This window comes from Aethalodelphis obliquidens, unplaced genomic scaffold (assembly GCF_003676395.1).
Source record: "Aethalodelphis obliquidens isolate GAN/ISIS:26980383/991018 unplaced genomic scaffold, ASM367639v1 scaffold39, whole genome shotgun sequence".
Lineage (NCBI taxonomy): Eukaryota > Metazoa > Chordata > Mammalia > Artiodactyla > Delphinidae > Aethalodelphis > Aethalodelphis obliquidens.
The window spans coordinates 13161106-13186506 of record NW_020837983.1 but is presented as its reverse complement, the minus strand read 5'-3'; the positions used below and the strand labels follow the sequence as shown (position 1 = coordinate 13186506).

At 36.1% G+C, this 25401-nt stretch overlaps 1 protein-coding gene across 2 annotated transcripts; it reads right to left on the bottom strand.

The window, feature by feature from the left end:
* Nucleotides 1–733: 733 nt before the first annotated feature.
* On the bottom strand, nucleotides 734–25288 carry DCAF13 (DDB1 and CUL4 associated factor 13). Of its 2 annotated transcripts, XM_027131580.1 has the most exons (11): nucleotides 25139–25287; nucleotides 23216–23415; nucleotides 22533–22640; nucleotides 18932–19021; nucleotides 17196–17351; nucleotides 13390–13467; nucleotides 11197–11279; nucleotides 8012–8176; nucleotides 4209–4344; nucleotides 2797–2960; nucleotides 734–918 (listed from the first exon to the last, which is right to left on the bottom strand). In XM_027131580.1, the coding sequence occupies exons 1-11, from the start codon at nucleotides 25206–25208 to the stop codon at nucleotides 831–833; spliced, it is 1338 nt and encodes a 445-aa protein (XP_026987381.1). In that variant the 5' UTR covers nucleotides 25209–25287; the 3' UTR covers nucleotides 734–830. The 2 variants fall into 2 exon arrangements, with proteins under 2 accessions (XP_026987381.1, XP_026987382.1); XM_027131581.1 differs by lacking the exon at nucleotides 17196–17351 and having other exon boundaries at nucleotides 25139–25288.
* Between the last annotated feature and the right edge of the window lie 113 nt (nucleotides 25289–25401).

Here is a 25401-nt window from a genome sequence, read left to right as displayed (position 1 = left end):
CTAGAAAATGGACTTGAGGATATGGGGAGGGGGAAGGGTAAGCTGTGACAAAGCGAGAGAGAGGCATGGACATATATACACTACCAAATGTAAAATAGATAGCTAGTGGGAAGCAGCCACATCGCACAGGGAGATCAGCTCGGTGCCTTGTGACCACCTAGAGGGGTGGGATAGGGAGGGTGGGAGGGAGGGAGACGCAAGAGGGAAGAGATATGGGAACATATGTATATGTATAACTGATTCACTTTGTTATAAAGCAGAAACTAACACATCATTGTAAAGCAATTATAATCCAAAAAAGATGTTAAAAAAAAAGTTATATAAATGTGGGCTGATATCTTTAATGTCTCAAAAAACCAAATATAAATAAAGCACAGAAAATAAATACTAATGAAAAAAGTTGACATAATTCTTCTATGTGTTTATGAAATCCTAGGAAGAATCACTGCAATAATTATCTAAAGAAATATTAAAAGGTAACAAAAGAGATGTTTGGTCTTAAATGTAAATTCAAACGTAGAGTGTCTAAAGTAACAAATCAAAGCGAAAGTATATCTGCAATTTCTAACAGCAAAAAATAAGTTAGTTTGTAAATACTGTATTCTTTAATGCAATAAAAAAGAAGATCAGGAATAAAATGTTGGATAGTCTTATTGACCAGGTCACATTAAAAATAATTTCTCAGGATAGCAAAAATGTGCAACGATTAAGCTCTACACATACAACTATAACATTCGTTGTTATACTAGAGCCAGTACTTTTATTTGTAGAGTTCACGAATGAAAACATAACAAACACTTATACATCAGTATTGGTAGGAATACCAAATATTATTTCACAACTGCCACTACGCGTTTCTTCTTCTCTGACACCCTCTGCACAGATCCAGGCTTGCTATGTTTGATACGATTCAGTTCCCTAGAAATAAAACAAAATACACAAAATATAAGCAAGTTTACTAGAAATCATCTTAACCAAAGAAAACTTCCTCAGAAAAATCACAAGGCATTTTCTTTCACTGGAAAACCATCTATTTAAAAAAAAAGTTTTCACAGTGAGATTAGGTAAAAAGCAGCTAGAAATCAAGTTTTGTTAACTTATTTATTAGCTTCTTCTCTTACTATCGGCGCCCTTTACTAACTTTAAAAACCTGCTGCAGTTGTTAAAATATTTAAAAGTGACTCAACCCCAACATCTACCCAAAGACAACAAAATAATCATTTGAATAGTCTAATTAAAAGAAAAAAAGAACTCTGTCTTAGAATTTCTATAATACTTCACATGAATTCAAAGACTGCATGGAGAAGAATATTCCACAGGGGAAATGGTGGTGATGGTGGAATGCTACGCTTTAGAGCCAAAATGTTAGATTCCAAATGCTATGATGAAGCATATTAGACAAATTTTTATCTAACAAATGTTCTTCGCAGTCTTTAAGCTGGAAAATACCTCTTAGTTCCAGCTACGTTGGAAATTATTTTTTACAAACATTCTCCATTTATAATAGTTTTTTAGCATGAGCAGAAGCATTTTCTTATTTTGATATAAGTCACTGACATTGTCTGCCCTTTAAACATATGCTCAAAGAGAGTTAATGAAAATTCTCACCATGTGAGATGACTATTGCCCCCCCTTTTATCAGGAAAAGGAAAAAGGCCCAGAGAAGTATTCAAAAACACCTTTGACAACCCAATCAAAAAATGGTGGAAGATCTAACTAGACATTTCTCCAAAGAGGACATACAGATGGTTAAAAAGCACAGGAAAAGATGCTCAACATCACTAATTATTAGAGAAATGGAAATCAAAACTACAATGAGATACCTCCTCACACAGTCAGAATGGCCATCATCAAAAAATCTACAAACAATGCATGCTGGAGAGGGTGTGGAGAAAAGGAAACCCTCCTACACTGTTGGTGGGAATGCAAACTGGTATATCCACTATGGAGAACAATATGGAGGTTCCTTGAAAAAACTGAAACTAGAGCTACCATATGAACCAGCAATCCCACTCCTGGACATATACCCTGAGAAAACCATAATTCAAAAAGATATATGCACCCCAATGTTCACTGCAGCACTATTTACAATAGCCAGGACATGGAAACAACCTAAATGTCCATCGACAGAGGAATGGATAAAGATGTGGTACATATATACAACGGAATATTGCTCAGCCAAAAAAGAACAAAATAATGGCATATGCAGCAACATGGATGGACCTAGAGATTCTCATACTGAGTGAAGTAAGTCAGAGGAAGACAAATATCATGATATTGCTTGTATGTGGAATCTAAAAAAAGGCTACAAATGAACTTCTACAAATCAGAAATAGTGTTACAGATGTTAAAAATAAACTTATGGTTACCAGGGGAGTATGGGGGGTAGGGATAAACTGGAAGATTGGGATTGACACATACACACTACTATATAAAATAAATAACTAATAAGGACGAGCTGTATAGCACAGGGAACTCTACTCAATACTCTGTAATGGCCTACATGGAAAAAGAAGCTAAAAAAGAGTGGAGATATATATATATATATATATATATATATATATGTGTGTGTGTGTGTGTGTGTGTGTATAACAGATTCACTTTGCTGTACACCTGAAACTAACACAACATTGTAAATCAATTATACCCCAATTAAAAACAAAAAAACACCTCTGATGCACAACAGCACATAAACTATTCCCTTGAAAGGCACGTTTTTTTGTTTGTTTTTGGTGAGATGCAAGGCGGGGAGTTAGAAAAGGGTACTGAGAGAGAGTCAAATGCTCCAAAACATACTTTCGTCGACGAGCTTCTTTCATGATGCGCTGCTCCTGAATCTGACTGTAGATAGATTTTGGTAGATGTCGGTGACGAGAAATACGTTTTATGTGAGGATGATGTTGAAATTTCTCCTTTAATCTCTGGTTATAATCTGTGGCTGCTTTTTCTCGTGACGTAAGCTGAAAAAATGCATTTTGATATTTTAATGAATGGTGTGCTTGTTTTGCTTCAGTACAACAAAGTTAGGAGCAATGTTTCCCCAAAAAACTAAATTTTCATGACGTGCGACAAATTGCTAATGTAACTATACCCTTTACAAGGTTATGTTAGTGATACCAGGTTTGCGAGCACTGAACCTCCTTTTAGGCAGCATGCCTACAATGTAGATGGATGCCACCAAGTGAAAAAGAGCAGTGCCAAGGGAGCTGGGCTCTGTGGACCACTCTAGGCATAGTAAAAGCACTTAAATGAATCACTCAAAAAAATTTTTTTCTGTAAAAGTAACTTCTGAAACAGAAAAGAAAGCATCTGATGCCGTAATAACTAGCCTTCGTCTAACAACTGTTAAGGATGATATGATTTAGAGGAACATTTAATGATGAACTGAAACCTAGGCATAGTGTAGTACTTAGTAATCATTAAACCTAAAACAAAACTATCTTTAATTACTACTTATCATATCTTGATTTTCCTTCCAGAGCTAAGTAGAAAATAACCCACACTTAACCTTTCCTTCTTAAACTTAATATTTGTTTCAGTTATAAATACGCTGTATGAAAACATGAGACATTTAGAAAAACATTAAGAACAAACAAAAATCAACCATTACTTACAACCCAGAGGTAGCCTAGCCAATGGTAATATTTGTTATATTTTCACTGAGTCTTTTTAAAAAGTCTGAAGCTGTGTATTTTTTTAAAGTGTTTCACTGTCTCTTTGATATTAAAATACCTCACAGAGACTTGCAGCCTTTGACTTGCCTGATTACTATTCCTTTAACAGAAGAAATGGGCGTTCTAAGTTCTAAGCCTCTAGTCCCTACATCTTCTCTCCCCACCTCAAGGAGAATACAAAAAACAAGAAGGCTCAAATATGATCAAACATTTTAATTAACAAAAGCCTCTGGGGGAATTCCCTGGCGGTCCAGTGGTTAGGACTCAGCGCTTTCACTACCAAGGGCCCAGGTTCAATCCCTGGTTGGGGAACTAAGACCCCAGAAGCCATGCGGCGTGGCCAACAACAAAACAAACAAACAAACAAAAAACAAAGGCCTCTGAAGGTGACTTTGACATGAAAAAAGTAAACCTCAATACAACCCTGTTTTTTATCACAACTAACACATTTCAAATAAATTCTCTTTATAATATAATGATATTCAATAAATCTAGAAACTAGCTTTATGACAATGAAAGAAAATGGGGTCTTACCACACCCAACTTTTCAGAAGCATTAGCTTTCCATAGACGAATGTTCATTTCATCAGATCCACACATAATGTACTTGCTGTCAGAAGTCCATTTTACACAGATAACATGTTGCATTCTCTTTGTGTGATAGACTTCCCTATAGAAGAGGAATTAAGTTAAAACTCTTAGGATTTTGGTACAGATTTTCTTTAACCACTGCCTATCAAGTATCAGGATAACATTTTTGAGTCCTAAAAGAGTATAAAAGAGAAATTAAAATTCCTTTAAATGTATTTTTATGGGACCAATCTAACAAGATTCTATTCTAAGTGTTGGGGAATTAAAAATTCCTGCCCTCAGAGATGTTATAATCCAATAAGAAAAATAAGTATAAACAAACTAAGCAAAACTAGATGCCCAGAAAAGATAGCAAAATAACTGAGGGCATATAACACAAATAAAATATGTTGACACTGGAGTAATTTTGTAACAATAAGGTCAACCACCACACTTTTTTGGGGTTTCTTTTCATTGAAAAATAAATGCAATGGCACTCTAAGAGTACATCCTGATATGTTGATCCTAATGTCTGATTTCTGTTTTGGTCAAATTGTTTAAAAAGCTCAATTGGGCTTCCCTGGTGGCGCAGTGGTTGAGAGTTCGCCTGCCTATGCAGGCGACACAGGTTCGTGCCCTGGTCTGGGAGGATCCCACATGCCGCGCAGTGGCTGGGCCCGTGAGCCATGGCCGCTGAGCCTGCGTGTCCGGAGCCTGTGCTCCGCAATGGGAGAGGCCACAGCAGTGAGAGGCCCGCGTACCGCAAAAATAAATAAATAAATAAAATAAATAAAAAGCTCAATTAATTGAAGTGAGAGCTGATGATTTACATATGTGAAAAGAAATGGAGGGCTACAGAAGTGATGAGATAAGGATCATTTAATAAATGAAGATGTCAAATATCATATCTATTTGGAAGGCTGTGAAACATACTAAGTGAATTCACAGAAGATACTATATCAGGAAGTGTTAAGCAGAGCATTAAAAAGCAAGTAAAAGACAAGGTCAGAAAAAATAAAAGGATGAGAGTTCTAGAGAAGTAAAGTTTCCATATCTGGATTAAGTGATTCAAAATGCAGACTACTTGAGAGAAAGGAAACTCGCTCAGCAAATTCTGCACAGTAAAAGAAAACCCGTATGTGATGATGAAATCAAATAGATTTCACATATATAAAAACATCTCTGAAGTACACTCACAAAACTAGTCTATTACACTGCTTCTAACAGATACATTTTGAGCTCTTGAATGACCATGTAGCTAGACCATAAGAAATTTATTTCTAAAAGAGAGTATGGTTAGAAAGAACATCCTATTAAAAGGAAAAGTAGATGAGACACTGACTGCTTTTTCTTCTCTCAATGCTCTGCTTTTACAAGACTCAATTCTTATAACCTCTACCTATTTAAGATGTCTTTTTTCCCAAAGCAACGTATTGAATTTAAATATTAGGAAATTCGATTAGGCTTTGGTAACCATTAAAAATAACCTAGTCATGTATTACATTAGTTCATGTATTAGACCAGACAAATCCAATGGTTAGTCACTTAACCAACTTAGAATCCTCCTTAATGGTAAACTACACAGAGTTCTTAACTTCTAGATATGTTTATGCTTGTACTTAAAATAGATACATAAAGTTCATTATAAGTTATACTATTTGGGGATAAATACATTTAAAAACTTAAATTCTTTATAGACGTAGTCAAGATAAATGAATTGTTCTGTGTGAATGCAACTGAATTTACTTGTTTGCTAAGTAAATACTGAATGAAATCCCAACAGAAGCTTACCTTCAAATATTCATTTAACTGTACTTTTTGAAAACCTACTCAAAATTTACTTTTAAAATACAATTTAACTACTTTAAGATCTTTCAAAGGAAAACATTTTAAAAATACATATCGGGCTTCCCTGGTGGCGCCGTGGTTGAGAGTCCGCCTGCCGATGCAGGGGACACGGGTTTGTGCCCCGGTCCGGGAAGATCCCACATGCCGCGGAGCGGCTGGGCCCCGTGAGCCATGGCCGCTGAGCCTGCGCATCCGGAGCCTGTGCTCCGCAATGGGAGAGGCCACAACAGTGAGAGGCCCGCGTAACCACAAAAAAACGTATCATTCAAAGCATTGCCTGTGTTATTTGATGTTTGTAATGATAGGAAACTAGAGCAGACCACAGAAACAAACCAGAAGCAGCTTTCAAGCAGACAAAGGTCAGAAGGAATACCATTTATAACTAAACCCAACAGGAAGTAACACATATTAAATTGTGATTACAAAGTCTCCAAATGACATCAGGAGGCAATTCCCTGGAAACGGTGTATAAGAACTCCTCACTTCATACAGTTTTGGAATAATCTGAGCTTTTAACTAGACTTGCATTTAACTGCCCACACTGGCTGCAGAACAATTCAGCTGGAGCTCAGCTGCAGGGCTCTTGGGATCATAGGTGCCTAAACATTCCCATTTCTCATCCTCTTCCTTTGTTCTTTATGGCTGTTTATACATCATGTTAGAAAAGTATTGTCCTACTTACTACCTTTGGAGGTCCTGGTGCCAAAAAATGATGGAGGGCCACACTCTCTTGATTCTTAATATTTTCCAGAGAGGTGAGAAGAATGGAAACTCTCAGCCTTGCCTTGGGCCTGACTGAACAATTCCCAACAAACCATTCATGACAGTTTGGAGAATATCAAGTTAGTTGTAACAGCCATATAGGAACCAACCCCAGGAGATGAGGGAATGAAGATCAAAGTCACCAGAATACCCACTCACTCAGTATGCTTTTGATTCCAATTCAATCACTTTTTAAATCATACACATGACGATGCTGACAATTATTTGCTAGCAATTCATGATTATACAAAAAGGTTTAGGAATTAATATGGTTTCCTCAAATTAGAGGGGAGAAAGATGCAACTATCACAAGTAAAAATACCAAAGAGTTAGACAAGCAGATTGGCTATGACCAAAAAAAGAGCTGTGTGACTCTAAAGAAGAGGCTCTGTGTGAGAGGCCCGCATACCGCAAAAAAAAATTAATAAAAATAAAAAATAAATAAGAAATAACAAATGTAAGGTATTATTGTTATTAACTGCTCTTAAACTGTATTAGGGAAAAACTTATCTAAGTTCTTCATTATCAAATTAAAAAAAATTTTAAGTTTACTATATTTTAGGGCAGTGAAAATACTATGATAGTATCATGATGGACATGTCATTATACATTTATTCAAACCCATAAAATATATAATACCAAGAGTGAACCCTAGGTAAACTATGGATTTGGGATGATTATGATGTAGGCTCATCTTACATTCTGGTGAGGTAACAAAAGTACCACCCCACAAGGAATGTTGATAATGGGATAGGCTCTGCATGTGTAGGGGCTGGGAATATATGAAAAATCTCTCTACCTTCCTCTCAATTTTGTTGTAAACCTAAAACTCCTCGAAAAAAATAAAGTCTTTATTTTAAAAAATTACTATAAAACACTTAAAAATAATTCTAAAATAAAAGGTTTTGTTCTAAGGCAAACACTAAGATTTCATATAAACAAATTATATAAAGATAATATCCTGTTCAATGAAGAAACTGCCCAGTAGGCTGATGTTTTACCCATAGGTGATGCAGTGGAAGTTGGTACCCCAAGTCACAACACCTGGGTGTGAGCTCCATCATATACACACAACCAAATAACCTTTCAAAAAAGATAAATGATCAAGACAAGGAAAAAAATCAAACAAAAACAAATGTTTATCGGTAGTAACATACCTGCTTCTACTTTTGTCCACAGGAAAGATTCGAATAGACTTATCAAAACTAGCAGACACAAAGTCTTTCCCAGTAGGAGAGTAATCCACATCAAGCACCGCAGACACGTGATCCATATGTATCATTACAGGAGTGTCCAGTGCACGCATATCAAAAGTATATAAGCTGTAAAAGAATTTTTAATTATTTGACACAAATTTCTATTAAAAAAAGCATATGTAGTACTAAGAGACACTAGTGAAAATAAGACTGCTGGCTCAATAATGCACATCTAAAAAAATAGCTCAATTCTTTACACAGCAGGTAAGGGATAGGGGAAAATATCAACAGTTTTTATTATTCCTTAAGATAACACTTACACACTTTCAACCTTATAAACATAAATCTCATTGTAGAAAATGTGCAAACTTCAAAAGAGTATGAAGAGTACAAAACTTACCTTTAATTCCACCACCCAGAGAAAGTCAGTTAGCACAGTGTAATTATTTCTAATCTTTTCACTATACTATTTAACTATGTACCTTTTAATAAAATTAAGGTAATACTGTATAAAGCTCTATATCCTGATATTTCATGTAGCATATTATGAACATTTATCCATTAAATAATCTGAGAATATTTTAATATTTTCATATGTAAATATGAGTTAAAATAATTTGTTTAAATAAATCTATTTATTAATAAAGTTTCCAACATTTTACTATAATTAATTCTTAAATGAAATTTTAATTTTTCATATTTAATTTTTAATTGAATGGGGCAGATTCAATTAGATCTGAATAGATTGCTACAAGTAGAAAAGACATGAGCATTTTTAAGTCTTTTGAGTTGACAAATCATTTCCAATGAAGTTGCAATAGTTTATACTCCATCAGTGATATATCAGAGTGAGCACAGCTTTTCAAAGGGTATATTAAAATTAGAAAACTATACTTTGCACACAATTGGCAAAAACAATGACTTCATGATTTTCGAGGTTTAAAAATTCTTAATCAACAGCTAAAAAAACAGCTTCAAATCAGCCAACATGGATGACGGAGAGTAGTAATATAGCATTACTGTGACCAAGTTCCCAACATCAAAATACTTCCAGATGTGAAGATTAAGTTTGAGGAGAAACAAGATATCCACATAATTTCAAAGTATCTCCCCAAAGACGTATTAATTACAAAAGGAAAAAATAGTAACTTTATAGTGGAGAAAACTGGCAGACAGTACGTTAACTAAGTGATCAAGGTTAACATCACCAGTAATATAATAAGATACACTGACATTATGTACCCCTGATTTGATGCACCGAGAAGGGCATATCAATTTTGTGGTATTCTTGCTAAAGATGCATAATCTCAATGAAATAATGAGAAAACACCAGTTAAGCCCAAATTAAGGGCAGTCTACAATATAATTGACAAGAAAGTCCTTCTCAAAAGTACTAAGGCCGTGAAAGAAAGGGAAGACTGAGAAAGTCACAGAGTGAGCAGGCTAAGGAGACATGGCAATCAAATGCGATGTGGGATCCTGCACTGGATCCTAGAACAGTAAAAGAACATTAGTGGAAAGACTGGTGATGGGATAAAGTCTGTACTTATAGTAGTGTACCAATCTTAATTTCTTGGTTTTGCTAATTGAACTGTGGGGATGTAAGACATTAACATTTGGGGAAATTGGCTGACTGGTACTTTTTGTGTAACTTTTCAGTAAGCCTAAAATTATTTCAAAACAAAAATTAAAACAAAAAAGACCTAACACTTCAAAAAGAATACTTTTAAATACGATTATTATGAAAAGTCACTGATGCTAATGATACAAATTTCCAAATATCATGAAATTCTCATCAAGAGACAAGTCATTGTTCTCTTTCATAATCTTCAAACATACCACAGGATTGTCAGCCAAGGTCATACTGATCTTTGAGGTTAAATTTCTGAGTTGACAACTGCTTTACAGTCCCTATCTAAAGCAGTGTTTCTCAACCAGGTTTGTTTTAGAAAATTTTGTTTTTTAGTAAATTCTATTTTAATTTCTACATGAGAAAAAGGCTAAAAAGGGCTTCAATTAATGTGGTTTGGTATTGCTAGTTAATGAGAGTCCAACTGCGCTTCTTTTTAGTATAGGAAAGTCATAAGAGATGTTTTCAGTTGGTACCACTAAAACATCATGTAATAAGTCCTATTTCTGAGCTAACTTATGCTTTCATAAATAAGAGTAGTGGAAAGAACAAAGAACTTAAATACAAACGATCTAAAGTTCAGTCTAATGACAAACTTCCACCTTCCCCAAAAAACATGTATTAAAAATCCATCATATGCATAGCACTACAATAAATGCTTGGATAAAAAAAGATGAATAAGACACTCTTTCCTCATCAGGAGATTAAATTCCCTACATCAATAGCCTCATCTGTAAAAAGGGAATAACATACATGTCCTATCCACCTTACAGGGATACTGCAAAGATAAAATAAGTTAGCTGATGACAAATGCTTCAACAAGTTTTAAAGCAGTATATAAGAATTCATAAAATTCCATCTAGGTCAAGAACATAAGGCTTCTATGTCACCTTTACATGAAGTCACAGAATAATATATCTGCAGATATTAAGGTAAAGGTTGAAACTTTATTTTTCCTTTTGTCTTACTGAAGTAATAGTGGTAGCTGATAACATGACCACATGAGTATCAACTACCTGAAGAGCTACACACTTTGTAGGCAGATATTTTTAGTTTCTTAAAACATGTATGATTCAGCCATTATTTATATGGTCTATGTCAGGGATCAGCTAATTTTTTCTGTAAAGGGCCAAATAATAAACATTTTTGGCTTTGTGGGTCATATGGTCTCTGTTGCAACTACTTAACTCCGGCATTATAGCACAAAAGCAGCCATATTCCATACAGAAATAAATGTGGCTATACTCCAATAAAACTTTACAGAAACAGGCAGCAGACAGGATTTGGTCCACAGATCACAGTTTATCATCCTTGGTCTGTATCATTTTGAAAACTGAGAATACTTTTTAAGAAGCACTTCTCTAATTTGGGAAATATTTTTTTTTTTAGCAAAACAAACAGCAATTTTCTAGAGTATATGAAGGAATACTACCTAGGAAAACATATTTCATTAGTAAGGCATACAACTGAGTTATTTCTGATAGAAATTAAGTAAGTTTTAAAGAGGGAAACTTACTTGTAATCTTCGTTTGCTGCAGTAAAAATGAATGCTTCCATAGGGTTCCAGCAAATTGTATTTGTTCTCATATCTAAGATGACCTAGGAAAAGAAGCATACACTAACCCATTACTATGAAATTAAGTCCCTCTAAAATGGATAAATTCCCACTTCGTTTCCCTTCCTTCTTTTCTCATTGATTTAAGCAAGTACTTTAGTAAATACCTATTATGTGCACAGTACTTGGCTCAATGCAATAGGAAAAGAAAATCAATAATTGTTTACTGAACACACAGGCAGAGTGCTAAATACTGAAAAATATAAAAATGCTTAATAAATGGTCCCTTGACCTCAAAAAGCTTATAGTTTAGTCAGGAAAATGAGATACACATTAAGAAGAGTTAAAATATAAACAGTGAAGCAGCAAATAATCAAGTATCAAATCAGGGGCAAAATTAATGGTGAGCTTAGGGTTAAAGTGGAGAAGAAAGGTTTCAAAAGATAAGCATGATTTGAGCTGATCTGTGAAGGTCCAGAAATATTATCGTGTTTCTCAAAAGGAACATTCTGGGCAGGATAATCTTTTGTTGTATGTGACTGTCCACTGGAGGATATTTAGCCTCTCGGGAGCCGGCCCATTAAATGCGAGTAACAGTCTCTTAGATGTCGCTCCCACACTTCCAAAAATATACTTGGTGGGGTGGTACAACCCCTGAATGAGAACAGCTACATTAAGGAGAGAAAAGATAGAAGAAACATTGATAGTCTAGTAGGTAGAACAGAGAAATAACAGAAAATAGCATGTCTGCATCCATCAACGTGACATACATGTAACAAACCCTTACTGACTAAAGCAAATAAATAAATGGAATACAATTTGGGACCAGATTTTGGAGCCGCTTGAGAGCTACAGTTCTTTTCTTCAACCTCAAAGTAATGAAGCACTATTATTAACAACTGAGAATGGAGGAGTGAAGGAGGTAGAAATTACTATTATTAAACTAGTACTTCATGTTAGCATTCTGCTAAATGCTTAAGTATCTTGTTTTATTCTTACCATTGGGCTGCAAGGTAGCTATTAATACCACCATTTCACAGGAGAAACACAGGTTAAGTTACCTGCTTAAAGTCTAACACCAAAGTTCATGCAGGATCTTCCCTCCATATCACATGAATGAGTGAAATGATTGGAGTGGTAGTATACTTTGGAAAGATTATCCTATTTATCTAGTTCAAACTTTAAGGAATATACTCTACTCCTAATATTTCTGAATTTATTACCTGTTAGGAAACAACAAAAATATTAAAAACATTTCTGTTACGTGTGGACATCGGACTTGTGGCACATGAACAAGGTCTAGCTCTTCTTGCTCTCTCTCAATTCTAGCACCTGAAATCAACTTTATACCTTTTTACTTATAACGGCACTCCCCTCTTTACCAACAATATTTCTCTCCCTCTCTAGAATCAACTTAAGGTTGTATTAACTTTGATATCTAAGTCCTGGAATGACTGCTTTAGAACTGTTGGGAAATCTGACACCTTGAACAGGACAGAGCTTGTCTAAATAAAACGTCAAACCCCTTGGCATGTAACTAAACAAATAAAGGTAGTTATGTGAATTAGTTATAAAACTTTCTGGAATAAAATACCATATGTGTCATATGATAATCACAGGGCCTGATGTAACAGGATGCAATACTTTTTTAAGAACTTCCAATTTGGGCTTCCCTGGTGGTGCAGTGGTTGAGAGTCTACCTGCCAATGCAGGGGACGCGGGTTCGTGCCCAGGTCCGGGAAGATCCCACATGCCGCGGAGCGGCTGGGCCCGTGAGCCATGGCCGCTGAGCCTGCACGTCCGGAGCCTGTGCTCCACAACGGGAGAGGCCACAACAGTGAGAGGCCTGCGTACCGCAAAAAAAAAAAAAAAAAAAAAAGAACTTCCAATTCAGTAAATACAAACTAGATGCCTAAAATCTGCTGGCATTATGAAAGACACAAAGACTAGGATACAGTACCTCATGGAAACAAGGGTCTCTAACAAGCAACAGGAAATTGAGAGAATGCCATTATGATCATTTTGGGTTCTAAGGACACCTCTATTAAAGAGTTTTTTAATTCTGAAAAAACATTTGCTCCATATTTTCAGTCACTCCACTTACAGGGGGATGCATTAAGAACTGTATAAAGCAGAAGACAAACTGAAACTCACCTTTTTCAGAGGAGTAGCTTGCCTCATATCATATAGTACTATATTCCTGTCAGAAGCACAACTTCCCAAGAGAAATGTCTAAAAATAAGTATAACAATCATCAGTTAAAAGCTAGGCTTGGCAGCAAACCATGTCCATTCAGTGAACAAATGATTTAATTACCCTCAATGTTTATGTTTAAGATACGAAGTTATAACATTAAAGTCCATTTTCAGAGGGTACAATGAATCACTCATAATCTCAGCAACCTAAGCCAAGTATTTTCATTGTTAAATCCCCACTTTAGATGCCTGTGATGATACTGTACAGATAATTCTGCATTCTATTTTAAAACAACATATTTTACTTATCCATTCTTCAACTTAGACCTGTTTCCTGTTCTTCAGTATTATAAATAACACTTCAAAAAACATTTGCATACATTTAGCTCTTCTTTTTCTAAGGGTAAGATTTTAGTAGTGGCGTTACTCAATCAAAAAGTATGAACAATTTTATCGCTTTTGATATTTAGGAGTAATTGTTTTCCAAAGAGTTGTACCAATATACATTACAATGTGGAAATATATTAATTTTACTGCAACTGGGCAGCAATAGGTAGTGCCATTTAAAAATAATATCTGTATGGCAATATTTCCTATATACTGTCATCCTTTGGCATCTGTGGGGGACTGGTTTCAGGACCACCCACGGATACCAAAATCCACAGATGCACGAGTCCCTTGCCCTCTGTAACCACAGACACAGAACCCGCAGATGTGGAGGGCCTACTATATAAATTACTGCTTTATTAGCAGTTAAACATTTCCTCATGTTTATTAACTCTCTGTATAAACTAGGTGTGTCCCTTGTCCAACTGTTCCAAGATGTTTAAAATATTTATTTGTAAGTCAGTTATAAATGTGCTAAGTGCTTACATAATCCTTGGCATAAGTGAAAATAAGCCATCTACCTACCAATGGAGTCCCAAATCCCACCCTTTGTAGTACCATTCCTCCTCACCCATGGTTCCTGACACAACTCTTGGCTTCTGCCTCTATTATTCCTACTGCAAGCATTAACAGGAACTAGAAGAGTCATTTACTAAGCAGCTGTATGGCCTGCTAGCTCCTACTACATGGGTGTATATAGTTCAAATAAAACTCATAAAGCCAATGCTACCATCACGATCTCTTCTCAGTTCTTTCCAAAACCCTCCTTCTTAAACCACTTCTTCTCTGAGCCTTTCCCCTAGTTAGTGACTCCTCTCAACCTTTCTTAGTTTCTCATTATGTCACTCCAAAGTCTGACCAGGTTGTTTCTAAAAGTAAAGACTTTAATTTGAACAAAGCAAAAAATTCTACCTAGACGGAAAGCTGACTTTCATACTGTAAAATGTAGCACTGCTCAGCATAAACTTTTGGCTTTATGAGAATTCTAGGCTTCAATATTTTAACAGAAAATTAATTATTAATGATTAGGAGACAAATACACTCCATTTGTTCATAGCAACACGCCCTTTCCATTAAGTTTAATACAGGGTAAGAGACATGCACACCATTTGCTTTTACCACTAAGTCAGTTCGTAGGTTAATAAAACACGCATTCACACACAGCTGAACAAATAGAGTTTTTATACAGGCAAATTTGAAAAACATGGTTGCTAGGTCATCACTAATAATTAATTATGATTTTAGAATTGGCCATCAGCTCTTCTGACACAGGCGTTCACCAAAACAGAGAAACAAAAGATCTCATTTACCCTTTAGAGAACTAGGAATCAGTATCTGTCTGTTCCTCCTGTTTATTTTTTTTTTTAAATAGCAGTAACACCACCATCTTAAATTTGGGGAGCACCTTTTAAAAATATTCACATATATTATCACATTTTACGCTTACAACAAACCTATGACGCACAATGGAAGATATAATTAATCTCATTTTAAAAATAAACAAATACAGAGAAAAACTGTGACTTGCATAAGGTCAATGCAAAGGCATGCTGGCAGGAAATACAGTTCCAAACTAGGTCCACCACAAGTAAGACATAAAATGTTCCCACAAGTTGCTTGTGTTTGTAACCTGCTTCTGCCTAGTGTCACCTTGGGCTGGCTCTGCAAAGCTGGCTTGCCCCTTCATGCCATATCTCACTTCTACAACCAAGGGGAACACAGGGAAGGTAGACAGAGGATGGAGTGAGGAAGATATAGTAGGGACAGATACCCTGCACCGGCGAGCAGCAAACATTTTCTGTAAAGGGCCAGAAAGGAAGTATTTTAGGCTTTGTGGGCCATATGGTTTCTGCAGTGCTTTCTTTACTTTGTAGTGCAAATGCCATTACAAACAATAAATGAGCAAAAGGGCATTAGCACGGCTGTGTTTCAGTAAAACTTTTATTTTTTTTTTTAACAAAAACAGGCAGTGGGCTCATAGACCATAGCTTGGCAACCCCTGCTCTAGACCTGCAGCCTCTCCCAGAAGTGTATATGCAGGTGTGTGCTGGAGGCAGGAGGGCATCCTCTGACTGACTTCTCAGCAGCACCTCAAAGCCAAGTTCACATCACACCGCAGCACCTCAGTCTTAATACGCTGCTACTCTGACTTAACCTTTTTCCCTCCTTTTATCAATTAGGGTCTCTAAGAGTGTAAAACTTGAAGATCAGGATTTTCTCTGATACCATCTAACAAGATAATCTCCTGATAATTTCTAAAATCAGCTTACACATGCAGTGATTTCCTTTTCTTTCTGCAGGAAAAGCCATCTTTACTGAGTCTTCTGGAAAATGAGTTCATCAATCGTTACGTATTCAGGAAAAGCTCAGGGAAAAGTCTGGAGTCCAGGGGATAGCTTTGCCTTCAGGGAAACCTCCTTTCCCAAATTCGGACCTGAATAAACAATAAGTAGGAACTTCCCTGGTGGCGCAGTAGTTAAGAATCTGCCTGCCAATGCAGGGGACAAGGGTTCGAGCCCTGGTCCGGGAAGATCCCACATGCCACGGAGCAACTAAGCCCGTGTGCCACAGCTACTGAGCCTGCGTTCTAGAACCCGCGAGCCACAACTACTGAGCCCACGTGCCACAACTACTGAAGCCCATGCGTCTAGAGCCCGTGCTCCACAAGAGAAGCCAACACGAGAAGCCCACACACCGCAACGAAGAGTAGCCCCCGCTCGCCGCAACTAGAGAAAGCCCACATGCAGCGACAAAGACCCAATGCAGCCAAAAATAAAATAAATAAATTTATAAAAAAAAAAGTAGGCTAATCTCTAACTCTTCCCTTAGACCTGGAAGAAATTAGGAATCACAGTTCAGACTTCTGAGCAAAGAAAAATGTAACTAATTATCATGTAGTACAAAAATAACCATGCATATTATTTTGAAGCACTGGTGCCCCTGCCATGTACAAATAATTAAAGAAAACAATGCTCAACACTCCTTCTTCTGATCTCCAAGAGAGTTAAGAAAAATTAACATTTTCCTAAAGGTACAAAGATGTTAATCTGTGGAACATCGAGTGTTGAAGGCACAAATAAAACTGGAGTTTCACAGGACAGTGTGTACGTGGATTTTACCCCCACGAGCACACGCACACACCCACCTCTTAACAGTGCTGAACACTAGTATCTGGGACTATAACTGTAGGCAAACATGTCAAGACCTGACCAAAGGTATAAGAACTCAGATATAATCTGGAAAATGGACCAAATGCTAGAACACCAGTAAAATTCAGAAAATTCTTGTATCATACATTCAAAAGTTTCCTAAACAGAGCTGAAATTACTAGATAATAAGAAAACAATAAGCAGAACATATTTCAAAAAGGAACATTACCTCAATTGGGTTAAATTTAACACTGCTTATACTGTCAAATCCCCAAGTCATTGAACATATAGGACTGGTTCTTTGTTCATCCCAAATGTCTACTTGCTGTCCACATGTGGCAAAAACAGCTTCTTTCCAGTGATGATCAATTCCTGTATATACTGTCTTTTAAAGCAAAGATGTTGTTATAGATGAGTCTTTTCATTAGTACTTCAAATCTACAGAATATTTTAAATATATTTCTCTACACTCTCATTTGTTTAAGAAAATCCCAGTTCACAAAGAAGTTTCTTTGAAGCCCTCACTGAAAGGAGAAAACTCTACCATAAGAAATGATGTTTCTTATCACACATTCTGGGAACAAAGAAAAATGTTAACATGGGATGTATTTAATTAAGTTTGAATACATATCAGTGAAGTAATTTTTAAATCATCATTGGGTATTGAAGGATCTTGGAACCAACTAATGAAACACAAAGGTAATTTCTAAAAAACTTAATTCCACATTTAACATATGAAGTACTGATTCCCAGGACAGAAACACAGATACAGACAACTGCATTAAAATTTATGGGGAGAAATAAAATTGGCGAGCGTGGATGCTAAGACTGTTGAAAGCAATAAAATCTCATAAATTTGGTATTATTTACTTAAAAATATGCGACTCATCTATTCAGGACCAGCTTAAAGTCTACCTTCGTACCGTATGGCAAAAAATGTTTGCAAAGCAAATTAAAGGGAACTATTTAGCCAATACTTTAAGCTTTTAAGAACTCTTATCAGCATCCACAGATTTAGAATTATTTTCTATTCATGAAGGCAAGTCCTACAAACTTTTCCATAATAAGAATTAACCCCCAATACCACAGAGAAGGGGTAACACTAAATGTTTCAAAAATCTTTGGAACTCCTAGAGAAAAGACATTTTACAAGAATGAAACCAATTTTGTTTTACGAATTACTAATTTTTTACCATCTGCAAATTATTTCCATTTCATACTAATATCCCACCTCTATGTCCCTTCAAGAACACTTAGATTGACCATTAGAACACAGGAAGGCCCTGATCATGGGCTGGACCCCTCATCTAAAGAAAGAACATTTAGAACTTCTTGAAACCTGAAAAGCAGAACCTAAATATATACTAAATATAATACTGAAATGACAAAGAGATTTTAAAGATGCGATATTTAAAGATTAATTCTAATTTCAGAATTTCACTTAGTATCAAAACGTAAGCATTAAAAAACATGGGTAGGCCAAATTATCTGAATTATTAAGCTATAACTAAACTATATCATCTGATTTGCAGAATGTTAAGAAATGTAAGTAAGATTTATACAAAAACCACACTATTGCATTTATTCATTTCCTAAAGAATTCTTTCAAGTAAGAAATTCTGAGCTTTGTGAAAGATCCATGATGATATAAATCAGAAGTTGAAGCACTTTTTTCTGACCTTTAGAGATTTCCTCCCATGTTCTTGCTATAGGAAATATTTCACTGCATCTTCTAGCTAAAAACAGAAACTGAACCCTACTGCAATGAACACCGAAGAACTGTTCAAATTCTTGAACTGCAAAGGACATTCATTGCATTAAATGTTGCTTAGAACAGGTCAATTATTGCAGCCTAAAGTGTCTGATTTCTTATTTATATCTTTTTTGAAATTAAAATTATGAAATAATTGTAGGTAAAAGAGAAGAATTCTAATAGCCCAAGTATGGGTCAATTTATTTTTGTACCTTTCCTAATATTGTATGCAATGGTTCCTCCTCTTCTCCATAGCTTGGTCCATCCATTTTCCACTGCTTCACAGTTTTGTCATCACCAACCTAGAAATATTTATGATGATGATGATAATGAACAAGTTATAAACTGTACACTTGCCAACACATACATCAAATTATAAACCTCTCAGTTCAAAAAATAACACATACCATATTCTTTCCAGTACTGTATTTATTGATGCATTTATGTCCCACCTTGTTATAGTAAAGATTTGTGACAAACACATGAAGTACATAAAATTAAAAACAGCATGAGCAGAGCAAAAGAAGAGTAGGGTAGGAACAAAGTTAGGTCATAAACATGGCAAAAACTGCATTATTGTAATAAAGATGACTTTTCAAATTAGGGAGAAAAATGAATTACAATAAAATGGTATTGTGAGATCAGATCGGTCATTTAAGAAGTATGAACCAATCTGACATCTTATATAAAAATAAAATTCCAGGTAATTTAAAAGGTAAAAAATGCAACAAAACCCATAAAAAATACTAGAGAGAAGGCATTTTTAAATCTTGGCATGGGTAAAGTCCTTCTCTTCATGACACAAAACTCCAGAAACTATTAAGTCAGAGGTTGTCAAACTGTGAAGTGTAGACTTCTGAAGGATCCTGAGAATTTTTCAGGGGTCCAGGAGGTTGAGACTATTTTCGTGTTAGTAAAGGCATTGCTTGTCTTTTCACTAAGCTGACAGTTGCACAGATGGTGAAAGAAATGGTGAGTAGAACTGTTGGCGCCTTAGCCCAAATGAAAGCAAGGCAACAATCTATGGTAAATTAGACTTTGGTATGTGGCAGATATGTTCAAGATAGTAGGTAAACATCGATTTTACTAATTTTTTTTGGAAATGTTTCCTCAGGCAAGGGAAACAAATGGGACTCCATCAAACTTAAAAAACTTTTGTACAGCAAAGAAAACTATCAACAAGATGAAAAGGAAACGATATTTGCAAACGATATATCCATTAACGGGTTAATATCCAAAGTATACAAAGAACTCATACAACTCAGTATCAAAAAAACAACTCAAATAAAAAATGGCAGAGGCTCTGTATAGACTTTTTTTTAAAGAAGACAAACAGATGGCAAATTAGACACAGGAAAAGATGCTCAACATTACTAACCATCAGGCAAATGCAAATCAAAACCACAATCAGATATCACCTTACACCTGTGAGAATGGTTATTATCAAAGCCAACAAATAACAAGTGTTGGTGAGGATGCAGAGAAAAGGAAACCTTTGTGCACTGTTGGTGGGGACGGAAATTGGTGTAGCCACTATGGAAAACAGCATGGAGATTCCTCAAAAAATTAAAAATAGAACTACCGTATGACCCAGCAATTCAACTCCTAGGTATTTATTGGAAGATAACAAAAACACTAATCAGAAAAGATACAAGCACCCCTATGCTCAATGCAGCATTATTAACAATACAAGACAGGGAAGCAACCTAACTGCCCATCAACAGATGAATGGATAAAGAAAATGTATTATATATATATACAATGGAATATAATTCAGCCATAAAAAAAGAATGAAATCTTGTGATTTGCAAGAACATCGATGGACCTAGAGGGTATAATGCTAAGTGAAATAAGTCAGACAGAGAAAGATAAACACTGTATGATTTCACTTATATGTGAAATCTAAAAAACAAATGAACAAACATAACAAAATGGAAACAGAATTATCAATATAGAGCACAAAAAGGTGGTTGCCAGAGGGGAGGGGGTGGGGGAATGAGAGAAATAGGTGAGAGAGATTAAGAGGTATGAACTTCCAGTTGCAAAATAAGTGTACAGTGTATATAGTCAATAACTATGGGTATCTATATATATGGTGACATCATAACTAGACTTACTGTGGTGATCATTTTGAAATGCATAGAAATATTGAATCACTATATTGTACACCAAGAACTAACAGTGCTGTAGGTCAATTATACTTCAAAAACAGAAAAACAAACTTATAGAAAAAGAGATGAGATTTGTGGTTACCATAGGTGGAAGGGGGAAACTGGATGAAGGCAGTGAAAGGTACAAACTTATTTATAAGATAAATATTAGAGATGTAATGTACAACATGATAAATATAATTAACATGGCTGTATGTTATATATGAAAGTTGTTGAGACTAAATCCTAAGAGTTCTCATCACAAGAAAAAAAATCCTTTTTCTATTTCTTTAATTTTGTATTTATATGAGATGATGGATGTTCACTCAACTTACTGTGATAATCATTTCATGATGCATGTAAGTCAAATCATTATTGCTGTACACCTTAAACTTACACAGTACTATATGTCAATTATACCTCCATAAAACCGTTTCTAATCCCCAAAATAAAAATGTTCCTAAACCTAACAATTACTTTCAACTGTTTTCACTCCCCAGGACTATTATTGCTTATGCAGACTATTAAAACAGCCTCCAAACTGATCACTTACTGCTGTCAAAATCTCAAAGCTCAGCATAGATTCTGTCATTCCCCTATTAAAAAGCTTTCAATGAACTTGAACACGTATTTGTATATGATAGCATTATTCACAAAAGCCAAAAGTTGGAAATAACCCAAACGTCCATTGATGGATGAATGGATAAACAAAATGTGCTATATACATATAATGGAATATTATTCAGCCTTAAAAAGGAAAGAAATTCTGATACATGCTACAACATGGATGAGCCTTAAGGACATTATACTAAGTGAAATAAATGAGACACACAGAGACACAAAGTCCAACAGTGATTACCGGTAGCTCGGGGGTGGGAGGTAGGCGTGGGAGATGTGGAGTTAGTATTTAATGGGTACAGAGTTTCAGTCTGCGAAGGTGATAGTGGTGATGGTGTACAATGATGTGAATGTACTTAATGCCACTGAAATGTACACTTAAAAATGGTTAGAATGGTAAATTTTATGTTATGTGTATTTTATCATACACAAAATCCTTCAATGATGTATTAATAACAGACAAAGGAGCACAAATTACTCATCTTGTTTTGTTTTCTTTTTTTAAAGTGGCTTTTTTTTTTTTTTTTTTTGGCTGCCTTGGGTCCTCGTTGCTGCACACAGGCTTTCTCTAGTTGCGGCGAGCGGGGGCTACTCTTGGTGCATGGGCTTCTCATTGCGGTGGCTTCTCCTGTTGTGGAGCACGGGCTCCAGAGCGCAGGCTCAGTAGCTGTGGCGCACGGGTTTAGTTGCTCCGCAGCATGTGGGATCTTCCCAGACCAGGGATCAAACCTGTGTCCCCTACATTGGCAGACGGATTCTTAACCAGTGTGCCACCAGGGAAGTCCCTACTCATCTTGTTTTAATCCCACTTCTGAGTGTCCTATAGAATATTAGTTCAGTAATATGTTAAGTAATTATGTATAAAAAGTATGGAAAAGGCTGGATTACATAAAGAAAACCAGGACTTTTCCAAGTTTTAGTAAGTTATTTTGCATTGTGAAACTCTGAAAGGGCCTTGGACCATGAAAATGAACTCAGAAAATATTCAATTACATCAGTTTATACATGTTGAAAAGAGTTAATGATTTAATTGCATTATACTTACAGTAAAAAAGGAAGTCCCACAAAAGCGAGTACATATTCCTCGTACAAAACCTTCATGTGCTTGTATCACACGAATACATTTTCGTTTAGTTAAGTTCCAAATTCTAACCTACAATAAAGCATACTAGGAAATTTCAGTGACATATAAATTAAAAACGTTCAGGCACAGGAGTACATTCCAAGAAAAATAAATTCAACACTGAAAAGGCTGTAAATCACTCTACCAGACAGCTAAAGACAAAATCCTCTAGATTAAAATAATGCAATGTCTATGGATAAGAATATCAACAAGCAGAAAACTGAACCTGTTAAATACTCTGTTGATTCTAGTTTAAAGTGTTTCAAAGCTTTCTTTCTTTGCCAGAGTGGGGAAATTAAGTGTTGAACTGTTAATAACATTCTCTGTGGAAAAAAACTCACAGTTAAATATCTGTACTGTAAGCAAGCCTTATTACTTACTGTCAAATAGCCTTAAGTTATACATTTTAAATATCTTAGGTTTAGATAAGAAACTACTGAAATTACCAATTCAAATAGAATTTACTATTGAGAATTAAAAGAAAACAGAACATAGAAAAATAAAATCAAAACAGTTAAAACCCACAGTAACGCACAACTAAAGGAAGAACGTTTGTAATATAACTATTTTTAGTTTAAAATATCAACGTTTAGAGTGACACTTGCCTCTCCATCACATGCCCCAGAAAGGACAGTAGCCAGACTCTTCGGATGTTTAGCCAAGCAACTGACTCCGTCTCGGTGACCATCCAGGGAAGCAAGGAACGGTTTCGCAAAAACCCGTTCCAGTTTGGTGGCATTTAAAGCTCTTACATATTCTCGTGGGACCTCAAAAGGATGTAAGGTAGGATCATAGTTTCTTGGAACTGAAATAAGAATGATTCCTCTTAATAAAATAATTCACATTAAATATTTCCTGTGGTCTTCCTCAGCTAATCATTCTATTTGTTACTCAAAAAACGTTTATCAGGGACACTGTGCCTAGCACTGTGGAGAATACAAAAGCTGAAGACCCTTTGTCCAAAACCTTTCCAAAATTACCAGAAAATCATGGAATTGTCTTCCTTATTTTATGTTTCACAGAGCTCCAATACTTCAATCTTTCCATTTTGTTATCTATTAACACTTCCATCCAGAAACTATAAAGAAATAGGAAGATGTTATAAGAAATAAGATCCCTAACAACAAGATCAGGTAACTAACAACTTCCTAACCTCAAGATTCTGTGACCAGCCAGTCATTCACTCATTCCTTCATTCAGACATTAATAATGCAACTCCTAGGTACCAGGTGATGTCTAAATACAGGATATAGAACCAAATACGATTATACCACTCTCTGCAAGCTCAGTCTGATGGGAAAGACTGATAGTCACAATAATAACGAGGCAATGTAATAAAAACTCTGATATTAGTATAAAAATATGTGACAGAAACATAGAAGGAGAGTGCTTAAGTGTGTACAGGATGGGGGGAAATGTGCAGGGGATAAGTTTGGAAAGACTATTGTTCAGAGAAAACTTCCCAGAGCTAGGAGAGAAACTGGGTAAGGGCTTGTGACACAGGATGCCTCAAAGAGAATGACTGAAATGCACTCAGACTGGCAAGAGTAAATGTAAGCTAGTTGTGGGAAAAGTAATCACTGGTGAAACTGAAGAGGAAGATGGGACCAAGTTCAAGGAATAGGGATGATGTCAAGTCCAAATGACACAACCTAATTTGCATTTTAGAAGCATTATTGTTTTGTTACTTAACCTGTAAACATTTTGAGAGCAGAGACCATATATTTACTTAACATTGCTCATTTTATATATATATATATATATATATATATATATATATTCTCCACGACTCAATGATAGTGAAATATTGTTCCAGCCTCACCTTCTACGGCTTAACCCCTTACTCAAACTCCGAAGACATGGCCTTTTTTTATGCCTTAAGGCATTGCACCTGTTATTCTCTTCGCTTAGAATAGTCTGTTCATACATGGATGGTCCCTTGTCACTTAGGTATCACGAGTTATAATTCATAAGCAGTCAGCATGTTAATGGGGGAAGAAGACACCCAGTAACAGAAAAATAAAGCTCATTAATTTCATTTTAGCCATTCCCACATCAAACTTCTCCACAAGTTTTTAAGAGAGAACTGATGGCTTTACGTTTCACCTTTATCTCTTCCCACATCCAGAAGGACGTAATTTTAAGGAGTAAATTAGCCAAAAGTTAGAGCAACGGGAAAAGTTTAAAGGTCTGCTCAATTGTTAAATCCTTCAATCCACGAGTTTGGCTCACTCAAGTTCCTCTTTTCTTCAACAGGAACCTGAGAACAATCAAGGAGCAGCAGCTGGAAAGGGAGAGGTGGAATCATTTCCCCATATAACTAACTTTCCCTCTTACCACTAGAGAAAGTTATTAGAAAAAGTACTTGAAAACAAGGGTTCTGCTACCCAGTACCAGAACGGCTTTATGCCCTGGCGAAAAGGAACAGGAAAAGAACGAGAGTGGAACACCAGGCTCCCCTCCAGCTTTATTCGGTGGAAACCGAGGCCAGATCCAAGCCTGGTGGACTCCCGACTAACTTGTCTCACCTCTCTGTAAGTCCAGTTTGGTTTCGCGGACATAGCTGTCCGGGTTCCGGCTCAACATCTTCACCTTCATCTTGCTCCTAGTTCTTCCCGACTCCACGAGCCTTCCCCTTCAAGTTGCTGTTGCCGCCGCCGCCGCCTCCTCCACGAACACACACCACTTCCGCTTCTTCTAGACTACTTCCTGTCACGTGACTTCCACGGAGCGGAAATCGGGTTTCGCTGGGCCCTGCGGTGCTCCGTAGTTTTGCGGACAAAGGTTGGCT